This window comes from Oncorhynchus keta, chromosome 12 (genome assembly GCF_023373465.1).
Source record: "Oncorhynchus keta strain PuntledgeMale-10-30-2019 chromosome 12, Oket_V2, whole genome shotgun sequence".
NCBI classification, from domain to species: Eukaryota; Metazoa; Chordata; class Actinopteri; order Salmoniformes; family Salmonidae; genus Oncorhynchus; species Oncorhynchus keta.
Window position 1 is genome coordinate 16,135,466 of NC_068432.1, and position 14,908 is coordinate 16,150,373.

At 41.2% G+C, this 14,908-nt stretch overlaps 1 protein-coding gene across 1 annotated transcript in view; it reads left to right on the top strand.

Moving 5' to 3' along the window:
* The window catches only part of LOC118391038 (endothelial cell-selective adhesion molecule-like), a 77,896-nt gene that overhangs the window by 51,106 nt on the left and 11,882 nt on the right, over window positions 1-14,908 (top strand). Inside the window, exons 2-3 of the mRNA XM_035781978.2 lie at window positions 12,175-12,320; window positions 13,648-13,849. Of these exons, the coding sequence (XP_035637871.1) occupies window positions 12,175-12,320; window positions 13,648-13,849 (348 nt within the window). The remainder of the gene's footprint in view (window positions 1-12,174; window positions 12,321-13,647; window positions 13,850-14,908) is intronic.

Sequence of the window (14,908 nt, forward strand, 5' to 3'; positions counted from 1 at the left end):
TATTTTGATCATGTCAGTTATCTGAAATATGGCTTCTTTTAAAATGTGTGTGTGTGCAGTTTTGAATGTATGCTTATAAGCTTGTGTGAATGCATGTTTGTGAGATTAAGGTTAGGTGTTTATTCTAATGAATAATCAAAATAACACCATAAATTAACCTACTTGTATCCTCATGTGTTCTGATAACACTGGGCAAATAATTTAGAGTAGGGCTAAAATAACAAATTATTTAAATAATTTGGGAGTGGGAACATGGAACATCTGACAAGATCTATACACACATCACATTTCATATGACATGGACACTCCACAGATGCACCCTGACAAGCTTACACATTCCCATGTGATAGTTATACACACTGCGTGCATTTTGCGTCTGCTAATCACAAACACACAGCATGCAGTGATGGACTGGATTGAGAGATGAAGGAAGATTACACACAGCTCTTTAAAATTGGAAATGTAATTTTATTGAAAGACAAGGATATTACATGATTACCCAAAAGAAACAACAAATGACATTGAAGGGCATCTCTTCCATCTGATATAAATGTGATTATTACTGACCCATACAGGAAATCAGAGCAACATGACTTCATACCATGGCATGGTTTAATACTTGTCTCTGATTGGCTTGAAGGACATTTTATAGCATGCATTATTTAAGTGATAATGCCCGAGAAGCTGGTGTTTGGAGGATATACACTGCTCAAAAAAATAAAGGGAACACTAAAATAACACATCCTATATCTGAATGAATGAAATATTCTTATTAAATACTTTTTTCTTTACATAGTTGAATGTGCTGACAACAAAATCACACAAATGATCAATGCAAATCAAATTTATCAACCCATGGAGGTCTGGATTTGGAGTCACACTCCAAATTAAAGTGGAAGACCACACTACAGGCTGATCCAACTGATGTAATGTCCTTAAAACAAGTCAAAATGAGGCTCAGTAGTGTGTGTGGCCTCCACGTGCCTGTATGACCTCCCTACAACGCCTGGGCATGCTCCTGATGAGGTGGCGGATGGTCTCCTGAGGGATCTCCTCCCAGACATGGACTAAAGCATCCGCCAACTCCTGGATAGTCTGTGGTGCAACGTGGTGTTGGTGGATGGAGCGAGATATGATGTCCCAGATGTGCTCAATTGGATTCAGGTCTGGGGAACGGGCGGGCCAGTCCATAGCATCAATGCCTTCCTCTTGCAGGAACCTGCTTTCATCTGTGAAGAGCACAGGGCGCCAGTGGCGAATTTGCCAATCTTGGTGTTCTCTGGCAAATGCCAAACGTCCGGCACAGTGTTGGGCTGTAAGCACAACCCCCACCTGTGGACGTCGAGCCCTCATACCACCCTCATGGAGTCTGTTTCTGACCGTTTGAGCAGACACATGCACATTTGTGGCCTGCTGGAGGTCATTTTGCAGGGCTCTGGCAGTGCTTCTCCTGCTCCTCCTTGCACAAAGGCGGAGGTAGCGGTCCTGCTGCTGGGTTGTTGCCCTCCTACGGCCTCCTCCATGTCTCCTGATGTACTGGCCTGTCTCCTGGTAGCGCCTCCATGCTCTGGACACTACGCTGACAGACACAGCAAACCTTCTTGCCACAGCTCGCATTAATGTGCCATCCTGGATGAGCTGTACTACCTGAGCCACTTGTGTGGGTTGTAGACTCCGTCTCATGCTACCACTAGAGTGAAAGCACCGCCAGCATTCAAAAGTGACCAAAACATCAGCCAGGAAGCATAGGAACTGAGAAGTGGTCTGTGGTCACCACCTGCAGAACCACTCCTTTATTGGGGGTGTCTTGCTAATTGCCTATAATTTCCACCTGTCTATTCCATTTGCACAACAGCATGTGCAATTTATTGTCAATCAGTGTTGCTTCCTAAGTGGACAGTTTGATTTCACAGAAGTGTGATTGACTTGGAGTTACATTGTGTTTTTTAAGTGTTCCATTTATTTTTTTGAGCAGTGTACAACTGAAGTCGGAAGTTTACTTAAACCTGAGCCAAATACATTTAAACTCAGTTTTCACAATTCCTGACATTTAATGCTAGTACAAATTACCTGTCTTGTGTCATTTAGGACCTCCACTTTATTATAAGAATGTGAAATGTCAGAATAATAGTAGAGAGAATTATTTATTTCAGGTTTTATTTATTTCATCACATTCCCAGTAGGTCAGAAGTTTACATACACTCAATTAGTATTTGGTAGCATTGCCTTTAAATTGTTAAACTTCGGTCAAACATTTTGGGTAGCCTTCTACAAGCTTCCCACAATAAGTAGGGAGAATTTTGGCCCATTCCTACTGACAGAGCTGGTGTAACTGAGTCAGACAATTTTAGCCCTGATGTCCTTACACAGCTCTCTGGTCTTGGCCATTGTGGAGAGGTTGGAGTCTGAGTGTGTGGACAGGTGTCTTTTATACAGATAACGAGTTCAAACAGGTGCAGTTAATACAGGTAATGAGTGGAGAACAGGAGTGCTTCTTAAAGAAAAACGAACAGGTCTGTGAGAGCTGGAATTCTTATGTCATGCAATAAAATGCAAATTAATTACTTAAAAATCATACAATGGGATTTTTGGGATTTTTGTTTTAGATTCCGTCTCTCACAGTTGAAGTGTACCTTTGATAAAAAATTACAGACCTCTACATGCTTTGTAAGTAGCAAACACTGCCGATTTTGCAGGTTATCAAATACTTGTTCTCCCCACTGTCTATGTAAACTCCCTACTTCATATGTATTGTTACGGGTGTTGTTAGGCCCGAGACTAAGTCGACACCGGCTTCGAGGCCATTATCACTTTTATACAACGGGTTACCAACATATTCAAATAATGATTTACATATTTTCATTCAAAGTTATTTTGATTAATTTATTCATACTATTTCATCCTTCCACAAGATATAGTCCTGACACACATCACACATCTATGGTTGCTACCCAAGCCAGCTGGTCGTTTGTTCTATCGCTTCAGTTGCCAGAGATGCGGCCCAGTAGTTCGTTCTAAATGTTCTATTGGCATACTGGCTATCAACATTCTTATCCCTTGCTTGCTAGCTAGCTGACTACAGCTAATTTATTGTCACGTCAAACAGTGCCTGCATTTGCTTAAGCTGTTTTCTAGTACACATTTATATGGATACATCCATAACAATGAGCTAATGATGTGCGATTTCACCTGTCATAGAAAATGTGCTCTCTCTCATCAGGACACTGTTGTTCAGAAGAACTAACCAACAACACAGCTAACACAATTGCTTCAAGCTGAAGCTGGAAAGACTGCAAACTAGCTTCACTTAGTGTCGTTTTGCCTGTTTTTTTTCTATTGATATCCATAAAAATGATGCTGATTCATGATTTCGACTGGCTGAGAAAAGCTTCATGCCTGACTCTCATCCCGACTCCCGACACGTTCATCACTATTTTTTTATTTATTTTTATTTAACCAGGCAAGTCGGTTAAGAACAAATTCTTATTTTCAATGATGGGCTAGGAACAGTGGGTTAACTGCCTTGTTAAGTGGCAGAATGACAGATTTGTACAGCTTGCTGATTCAAACTTGCAACCTTTCGGTTACTTGTACAATGCTCTAACCACTAGGCTACGCTGCCACCTATGGGACAGCCAGAGATCGAATTTGAATATTGAGACAATGTTGCAAATGTCGGAGAGACAGACAGCAAGGTTTATACAAATCTCTGCTGTTGAAAACTAAATATTAGTCTCAAAGAAATGTGAGAATGTCTAGATGCTTTTTGTAGTGAAGATCAAGTTTATAAATTGCCTGGCTGGGCTGATGACAGTGGATTGCGCATTCTGATGGAACAGATTAAATAGACATTTTAACGTCGTAGATTTAGCCGGTGGTAACTTGTGGAATAGACACTGGCTGGAATGCGCTATAACCAATCAGCATTCAGGATTAGACCCACCTGTTGTATAATTCCCTGTAACGCACAGCATGTCAGCACGGTAGAATTCAATGACTTTAATTAATTCTTACATGTTCGATGTTTGAGCTGCTTTTGAAAGCAAAAGTTGAATTGAAAACCGTTATTGACTTTCATAATAGCAAGCTGAAAGTTTGGTTAGCTAAACTAGCAAGTCTGTTTGGTTACCAAGGCAACTACTGTGGCTATCTAGAAACTTGCTAGCTACTTTCAATAAATTCCCTGGTTTTCCAGAAAACCTGCTTGGAGGATTCCAGACTTTTTGCTTATTCCCTCCTGATTCCACTAATCCTCCAACCCAACCGGGATTTGGGGATTTGGACCCCCAAGGCCGTTGCTGTAAATAAGAATGTGTTCTCATCATTTATTTATAATAATTTATTGAACGTTCCAGGAATTTTGAGACAGCTAGCCACCTATCCTCTTTAGCGATTAAACATTGTGATTTAACTCTCTGAATTCAGAGAATTGCCAGGAGAGCATAATACAGTATATCCACCACTGCATATAGCTACCACTATTCTCAATGTCTAGTAAACTGCTCTGTATGAAATCCCTCCACTCGGCTGCCTCCAAAGCTGGAATGTAAGAGGGTAAGATCCTATGCTAGCTATATTGCTTTATGCCATGAAGAGGTTTGTAATTCCCGAAGCTCAATAGAACATATAATAATGGTAAAGACGATTAGCTGTGGATAAAGAAGGGAATAGAAGTGCCTGAGTGGATAGTGTGGGTGGGTGGGGAGTGCCCTGAGTGGACCATGGACAAACCTGACTGACCCATTAAGTGACCAAGCTGGCAAACCAGACGGGTAGAGATTCATCCACTTTATTTATTTTTCATTCACAAGTTTTTTTATTTTATTTTACAGTTGATCCACTTTCAACTGGATTGCTGTCTGGAGTCCATTTCTACCCCTCTGCTTCAATGACATCATAAGATGTATTTTTTTGGGGGGGGGCTCTGTGTGTCAGTCGCTGTGACTTAGTGGGACCAAGTAACCATCTAGCACTGTGTTTGTGGTAATGAAGGGCTTGTGGTCATGAAGAGTTATGAAGAAAAGTATTTGCCTGTTTGGATATCTTCCCGTCTTTGGTTGGTAGGAACAATTGTTTATGGTGTTATGTATTGTGCGCAAAGTGGTTGTGGCAATGAACTATTGTTGGCAAGACTGATGATTTATCATTGGTTCCAATAGCTCTGGGAGTGAAAGAGTAAGTATTTCGTTTGCAAATTAATTCCCTGTGTTGGCTTACTAAGCATGGTCTTTTTTCTTTCTTTTTTTTTTACAGTATTTGAGAATGAAGTAGGAGGATAATTTCTTGAAGGGTGACAAGTGTTACACTGATTACAAAGTGCATTTTCCCTTTCTACCAGAAACACTCAACTGTTTTTGATCAAGGCCCATGCATTTTTCAATCTATTCAGCCTGATATTCACAACCACATTCAGACAGTTTCCATAAACACCCGCACCAGTAGAAATCCACTAGCCTTCGAGCTGAACAATGATGGCCAGAGCTTACTCATGATGTTGCACGACGATTTAAGTCAATACGTCATTGTTTTTGTCAAAGTATGATATATTTGGGCTTGAAGTGACTAATCTGAACTGCCCACTTTGGGCAAATCCATATGAATGTGGTGTCTTTTCCTATGATATTACATACAAATTATTTTCAGCCTATGTTTTGTTCCAGGGCTGTGTTTCCTTTGAATGTTAGCACCCACCAGCATGGTTTTGATTATTAATCAAAAACAGCTGCAAAGTTATTCCTCTTTGTGACTGAGTGAGATGAGCCAAACGGCCTTGTTGCCACCTGAGCAATTGAGCAAATTAAAATGGTGGGAGTAAACTTGTTTTTGCAGCTCCTTTTTTTAACCAGTAAATTGTATTTTTATTTTATTTAACTAGGTAAGTGAGTTGAGAACAAATTCTTATTTACAATGATGGCCTACCAAAAGGCCTCCTGCGGGGATGAGGGGCTGGGCTAAAATTTTGAAAATATAGGATAAACGCATATCACTACGAGAGACCCAAGACGACAACAGCATGACAGCAACACATGACAACACAGCATGGTAGAAACGCATGACAACAACATGGCAGCAGCACAACATGGAACAAACATTATTGGACACAGACAACAGCACAAGAGCAAGAAAGTTGAGACCACAATACATCACGCAAAGCAGCCACAACTGTCAGTAAGAATGTCCATGATTGAGTCTTTGAATGAAGAGATGGAGAACTGTGCGGTTAGTTTTTTTGCAGCTCGTTCCAGTCACTAGCTGCAGCGAACTGAAATGAGGAGTGATCCATGGATGTCTGTGCTTTTATGGACCTTTAACAGAATGTGAATGGCAGAACGGGTGTTGTATGTGGAGGATGAGGGCTGCAGTAGGTCTCAGATAGGAAGTGAGGCCTAAGAGGGTTTTATAAATAAGAATCAACCAGTGGGTCACACACAGTGATGTGTCCTATAAGGAGCATTGGTGGCAAATCTGATGGCCGAATGGTAAAGAACATCTAGCTACTCGAGAGCACCCTTATCTGTCAATCTATAAATTACGTCTCCATAATCTAGCATGGGTAGGATTGTCATCTGAATCAGGGTTAGTTTGGCAGCTGGGGAAAAAGAGGAGTGATTACAGTAGACAAAACCAAATCTAGATGTATCCTTAGCCTGCAGCTTTGATATGTACTGAGAGAACAACAGTGTACCATCTAGCCATACTCCTAAGTACTTGTATGAGGTGACTACCTCAAGCTCTAAACCCTCAGAAGTAGTAATCACACCTGTGGAGAGAGGGGCATTCTTCTTTTCAAACCACATGACCTTTGTTTTGGAGGTGGAGTATTATTATTTTATTATTATTATAGGTGTTCAGAACAAGGTTAAGGGCAGAGAAACTTGTTGGACACTAAGAAAGCTTTGTTCTAGAGTGTTTAACACAAAATCCGGAGAGGGGCCAGCTGTGTATAAGACTCATCTGCATTTAAATGGATGAGAGAGCTTCCTACTGCTGAGCTATGTTGATGTAAATTGAGAAGAGCGTGGGGCCTAGGATTTGAGCCTTGGGGTACTCCCTTGGTGACATGGCAGTGGCTGAGGCAGCAGATGTAAGGACTTTATACACTGCACTCTTTGAGAGAGATAGAGAGAGAGTTAGCAAACCAGGCCAAAGACCTCTGACACCAATACTCCTTAGCCGGCCCACAAGAATAGAATGGTCTACCGTATCAAAAGCTTTGGCCAAGTCAATAAAAATAGCAGCACAACATTGCTTAGAATCAAGGGCGATGGTGACATCATTTAGGACCATGCAGTGACACATCCATAACCTGAGTGGAAACAAGATTGTATACCAGAGAGAATACTATAGACATCAAGAAAACCAATCAGTTGATTATTGACTAGTTTTTCCAACACTTTTGATATACAGGGCAAAATAGAAATTGGTCTCTAACAGTTAGGATCATCTTGATCAGATAATCCATTGGATAATTTGACAATTTTCACAGCTAGTCTGTATTAAGAATATAATTGTGTCATGATAGCATTTTGCAGACCCGCTTCCCCCGTCGCCCCAAGATGAATGGTTTTGACCACTAAAGTTTTGCGACACTGCTTTGATTTGTGTAATGTTAGAAGTGTCTTCAGATAATGAAACGCACCTGTGAAGGAAATTCAAGGAACTTGTAGTTTGTATGTAATTTGCAGTGTTAATGATCATGAGCAAAGTCATTGTAGCCGATCTTTTCACTTCCCCTGTGAAAACCATGAGCATAGGCTGACTTGGCATTGCTGTACCTCAGCCTGCCAGCAGCCTACCTACCAAAGGATGCACGTGTCCATTTACAGTTGTGGCAAAAAGTTTTGAGAATGTCACATATTAATTTCCACAAAGTTTTCTGCTTTAGATATTTTTGTCAGATGTTACTATGGAATACTGAACTATAATTACAATCAGTTCATAAGTGGCAAAGGCTTTTCTTGACAATTACATGAAGTTGATGCAAAGAGTCAGTATTTGCAGTGTTGACCCTTCTTTTTCAAGACCTCTGCTGTCAATTCACTTCTGGGTCACATGGCAGCCCACCCGCCTCTTGAAGATTGACTACAAGTTCTCAATGGGATTAAGGTCTGGGGAGATTCCTGGCCATGGACCCAAAATATTGATGTTTTGTTCCCCTAGCCACTTAGTTATCACTTTTGCCTTATGGCAAGGTGCCATAACTGTTCCTGGATGGTTGGGAGAAGTTGCTCTCGGAGGATGTGTTGGTACCATTCTTTATTTATTGCTGTGTTCTTAGGCTGTGTTCTTGTGAGTGAGCCCACTCCCTTTGCTGAGAAGTAACCCCACACATGAATGGTCTTAGGATACTTTACTGTTGGCATGGCACAGGACTGATGGTAGCGCTCACCTTGTCTTCTCCGGACAAGCTTTTTTCTGGATGCCCAAACATTCAGAAAGGGGATACATCAAAGAAAATGACTTTACCCCTGTCCTCAGCAGTCCAATCCCTGTACCTTTTGCAGAATATCAGTCTGTCCCTGATGTTTTTCCTGGAGAGGAGTGGCTTCTTTGCTGCTCTTCTTGACACCAGGCCATCCTCCAAGTCTATGCCTCACTGTGCGTGCAGATGCACTCACACTTGCCAGCTGCCATTTCTGAGCAAGCTCTGTACTGGTGGTTCCCCGATCCTGCAGCTGGATCAACTTTAGGAGACGGTCCTGGGGCTTGCTGGACTTTCTTGGGCGCCCTAAAGCCTTCTTCACAACAATTGAACCGCTCTCCTTGAAGTTCTTGATGATCCGATAAATGGTTGATTTAGGTGCAATCTTACTGGCAGCAATATCCTTACCTGTGAAGCCCTTTATGTGCAAAGCAATGATGACGGCAAGTGTCCTTGCAGGTAACCATGTTTAACAGAGGAAGAACAATTATTCCAAGCACCACCCTCCTTTTGAAGCTTCCAGTCTGTTATTCAAACTCAATCAGCATGACAGAGGGATCTCCAGCCTTGTCCTCGTCAACACTCACACCTGTGTTAATGAGAGAATCACTGACATGTCAGCTGGTCCTTTTGTGGCAGGGCTGAAATGCAGAGTATTTTTTAACATTTTTATTCAGTTCATTTGCATGGCAAATAGGGACTTTGCAATTAATTGCAATTCATCTGATCACTCTTCATAACATTCTGGAGTATATGCAAATTGCGATCATACAAACTGAGGCAGAAGACTGTCGTGGAAATGTCCTGTATTACTAAACATTGAGAGAGCAAACCACACACAACTCAGTTATTTTATAAAGTCCATCTTTAATTATATATGAGCTTCACCATAGCCCTGTGACCCTCAGATCAATTCAGTGTCTATAAATTAATTCTCTGAGTGCTTACAAAACAGTTCTTAGTATCATTTATAGCCAAGACACATCCCATCTCAACTCACATGACAAATAACAGATCTTAGGAACATTACAAAGGAAGACGTTACATGAGAGAGGAGTATCCCATAGCCAGATATCATTAGCTATAAGTTATTGTTCAGTTTGGTCTCCTATCTCGTTCTTGGTACAACATAGTACCAAACCATTACATCATCCAATGGCATATATCAATTGTCAATTCTAGATACTTCCATCTCAAATACACTCCCTCCTGGACAAGATCAGAAAAGACAGTGAGCCTCTTAGGTCATGTACTAGATCAAGATAAGGGCAACCTCAGAGGGGACATGTAATAGTTAGACACATTCCCATAAGAAGACAAGCCTCCATTCTGTCCTCCTCCCCTCCTGATATTCTTCATAGCATCACATGGTTTAACGGATACATTGACATATGAAGACGAGCCTGACCTCTCCCCTCTCTGGGCCCCTAGTGACTAAGCCCTAGCAGAGAAGGGATAACTGCAAACTGCCAACAGTATTATCCAAAATAAAACATCCTAATGACAAATATCTCACATAAGCATTATTATGTAAATGTTACTTAACTAATTAAGATTCTGCTACCACAAGACTGAAAATTTATATTTGTGTTATTCTCAACTTTTGGCCACGACTGTACTGTAGATATGCGTTTTTCTACATTGTATCTTTCAATAGTTACCCATATTACTGGAGCATCAGCTTATTCTTTTTAACTATTTCTATGGCTGCAATTTATGGAAGATGCCAAAACTTTGGATTTGACAAGAGAGGGCAAAGTCAAAGAGAGGCTGGTGGTTTCCATTTGTGGCAAAGTTTTCAATAAGTCGATGCTTATGACAAATCCATCTCCGGAACCAGTCATAGAGCAATCTGGCGAATGTTTTGAATATGGTGTATAAAAACAACAACAACAAATAACATTAGCTAGCTAGATAAGGTTAGCAAGATCTAGCTAGCTAGATAAGGTTAGCAAGATCTAGGTAGGTAGATAAGGTTAGCATGCTAGCTACACTGACAGCTGTCAGTGCCCGATTTGTTGTTTATCAACTCCACATGGAAATTCACACACCCAATTCATGAATATGAATAAGTAGTCATTGATATTCTTCAGAGGTGGAACCGACATGTGCATTGCCTTTCTAGGTCAGGAAATTACATCAAAATTGTGGCGGCAACTTCCTCTGGGGGTGGGTGCTTTTAAAGACGTTCTCCAGCTTATATATAATTTTTTTTCAACCACTGCACAAATTTGTTGTTGACACACTATAGTTTTGGCAAGTCGTTTAGGACATCTACTTTGCATGACACAAGTCATTTTTTCAACAATTGTTTACAGACAGATTATTTCACTTATAATTCACTATCACAATTCCAGTGGGTCAGAAATGTACATTCACTAAGTTGACTGTGCCTTTAAACAGCATGGAAAATTCCAGAAAATGATGTCATGGCTTTAAAGCTTTTGATAGGCTAATTGGCATCATTTGAGTCACTTGGAGGTGTACCTGTGGATGTATTTCAAGGCCTACGTTCAAACTCAGTGCATCTTTGCTTGACATCATGGGAAAGTCAAAAGAAATCAGCCAAGACTTATCCTTGGGAGCAATTTCCAAACGCCTGTTGGTAACACGTTCATCTGTACAAACAATAGTACGCAAGTATAAACACCATGGGAGCACACATCTGTCATAACTCTCGGGAAGGAGACACGTTCTCTCTCCTAGAGATGAACATACGTTGGTGCAAGAAGTGCAAATCAATCCCAGAACAACAGCAAAGGACCTTGTGAAGATGCTGGAGAAAACGTGTCCTATATCGACATAACCTGAAAGGTGGCTCAGCAAGGAAGAAGCCACTGCTCCAAAACCGCCCTTAATAAAAGCCAGACTATGGTTTGCAACTGCACATGGAGAAATGTCCTCAGTACTATTTTTGTTTCATCAGACCAGTTTAGCCATAATGACCATCATTATGTTTGGAGGGAAAAGGGGGAGGCTTGCAAGCTGAAGAACACCATCCCAACCGTGAAGCACGGGGGTGGCAGCAGCAGCATGTTGTGAGTGTGGTTTGCTGCAGGAGGGACTGGTGCACTTCACAAAATAGATGACATCATGAGGGTGGAACATTATGTGGATATATTGAAGCAACATCTCAAGACATCAGTCAGAAAGTTAAAGCTTGGTTGCAAATGGGTCTTCCAAATAGACAATGACCCCAAGCATACTTCCAAAGTTGTAGAAAAATGGCTTAAGGACAACAAAGTCAAGGTATTGGAGTGGCCATCACACAGCCCTGACCTCAAACCCATAGAACATTTGTGCAGAACTGAAATGCGTGTGCGAGCAAGGAGGCCTACAAACCTGACTCGGATACACCAGCTCTGTCAGGAGGAATGGGCTACCCCAAACGTTTGACACAAGTTGAACAATTTGAAGGCAATGCTACCAAATACTAGTTGAGTGTATGTAAACGTCTGACCCACTGGGAATGTGATGAAATAAATAAAAGCTGAAATAAATAATTCTCTACTATTATTCTGACATTTCACCCTATTAAAATAGTGGTGATCCAAACTGACCTGAGACAGGGAATTTTTACTAGGATATAATGTCAGGAATTGTGAAAAACTGCGTTTAAATGTATTTGGCTAAGGTGTATGTATACTTCTGACTTTAACTGTATGTGTATATATAATATAAGTATTTCATATAAAACTTTGTTGAAAAGTGATATCCAAAGTATAAGTAAAGTACCCCTCTCCCAATTCCAGGTGTGTTGGCCCAGATCCAGATGCCGCAGAGGACCATGGAAGTGATTGAGGGTCAGAAAGTGGTGCTGCAGGCCTGGTACAGCCCCAGCTCCATCACTGGCAAGAACACCGTTCTCTGGAACTTTGTGGCCAATAACACCCAACTGGTGAGTGTGTTTTAGGATCTGTTTTGTTGTTTGGTGGTGCCTCTAGCATCTATGCTGATCGTCTGACGATTTTAAGGGCTGTCATCACTTGAGATGCGTACAGTAACTTGAACTTTTGCACCAAACATTAAGGCAAAGGCATATTTGCTGTTACTTAAGTCTACAATAAATGGTACTTGCATTAGCTCTGCATACCAGTTACATACTTCCTTGTCAGAAGTACTTTGTACATGGAAAGGTTTTTTGGTGGAAAAATGTAACTCATCTGTAATATTGCCTTTTTTTAAAGTCGACTTGAAATTATGAATGTATTCTAATTTGTTAGGTTTTGTTTTAATGTTAAACTCTGACTTCTGTGATACTTCACATCATTTGTCTGAGTATTCAGAAAAATATGTTTATGTTCTGTGCAGTTCTTGCTCAAAAGCTTCCACTTGAAATTCTGACTTGCTTGGCCATCTGTGGCTGTAACGTGGAGGATTATTATCATGAAGGATGTTTGACTGCTGTTATACTGTTAATCTGGCAAAGCTCTTCCTTTGGAAACCCTCCTAAATGAATCAAATAAAAGGCTTAACACTCCATCTATCCACTGTATTTTACCCTTGCTTGAAAATGCATAAATATAAAATGTAACATTTCTGAAAATTTGTCCATCAAGTGAAACAATGCTAAACCACTGAACGGAGTTGTGATTTTGGCGTTAGGTTGGGTTTAACCCTTGACAAAACAAAAACAAATTAAGTGGGCAGTGGGCCATAACTGTCATCTGACTTGTTCCCCAATCAGACAATGTTATCTAATGACCTATATTCTGTATGTTTGCTTATTCCAGATTATCCTACCATAGTATACAGACGGACCAAGTCCCAAAGGGGATCAAACAAACACAAAAAGTCCACTACAGTAGCATTCACCAGCAGTTGATTGGGAGATTGCAGTTCTTGGCCTTGAGATGGCAAGCTGCTTTGGCTAAAGGCCCAGTCATGGGGTGGTAGTCTGACATAACCAGAGAACCCTTATCTCAACTCTGAATTGGCCCGTTAGGCTTTCGCTCCAAAGGATAATTCTGTTTCACTTGTTTGCATAAAGGTCTATATGATTTAAAAGAATGTGGTTTTGTTATCTTCTAATATTTTTGTCATATTTTAAAGTACTCTAATTATATTCCTACTCAATGCACTTTTCATGGCTCTATTAAGAACATAACATCAGCTAAGAGAACTTCTTGGTAATGGCAGATGGTGTAAAATTAAAAGGACAAGATTTCCGAGGGAGCTTTGCAACAATCTTCATGACTCTTGTCCCCACCATCAACCCCACACAGATCATCTCGTACACCCCAGACTCGATCAGTTTTGGCAGCCCCCAGTTCGGGGAGCGTGTGGGCTTCACGGCCACCATGCCCTCGGCCAACCTGTCCCTGTACATCAACAACACGCAGGAGTCGGACTCAGGACGCTACCTCTGCCAGGTCATCATCCCCGGGGCCCAGGGCCTGACTGGAGAACTTAGCCTCAACGTCAATGGTAAGGACAGGGAGACCCCTTATGTAGTTCATGTAGTCATACAGCATGCCATCTGTGTATTCTTTATAAGAGCTGTATATGTAGAATGAGGCAATCATGTACATACAGTGCATTCTGAAAGTATTCAGACCGTTGTACGTTTTCTGTATTTTGTTACGTTACAGCCTTATTCTAAAAATGATTAGATAAAAACACCAATCTACACACAATACCCCATAATGACATAGCAAAAACATTTTTGGGGGACTTTTTTGCTATATATGTAAATGTGATATTTCACTAAGTATTCAGACCCTTTACTCAGTACTTTGTTGAAGCACCTTACAGCAGCGATTACAGCCTTAAGTATGACACTACAAGCTTGGCACACCTGTATTTGGGGAGTTTCTCCCATGCTTCTCTGCACATCCTCTCAAGCTCTGTCAGGTTGAATGGGGAGCGTCGCTGCACAGCTATTTTCAGGTCCCTCCAAAGATGTAAGATCAGGTTCTGTAAGAGAAGAATACGAAAAACTCCCCAAATAGATTTGTACCAAGCTTGTAGCATCATACCCAAGAAGACTTGTGGCTGTAATCGCTGCCAAAGGGCTGGGCCACTCAAGGACATTCAGAGACTTGTCCCAAAGTCACTCCTGCATTGTCTTGGCTGTGTGCTTAGGGTTGTTGTCCTGTTGGAAGGTGAACCGTCACGTCAGTCTGAGAACCTGCTCCAGAGTGCTCAGGACTTCATCAAAGATCCCTCTGTACTTTGCTCCATTCATCTTTCTTTCTATCCTGACTAGTCTCCCAGTCCCTGCCACTGAAAAACATCCACTCAGGATGATGCATCCACCACCATGCTTCACCGTAGGGATGGTGCCAGGTTTCCTCCAGATGTGACGCTTGGAATTCAGGCCAAAGATTTCAATTTTGGTTTCATCAGACCAGAGAATCTTGTTTCTCATAGTCAGAGTATTTTAAGTGTATTTTGTCAAACTCGAACCAGGCTGTCGTACCTTTTACTGAGGAGTGTGTTCCGTCTGGCCACTATACCATAATGACCTGATTTGGTGGAGTGCTG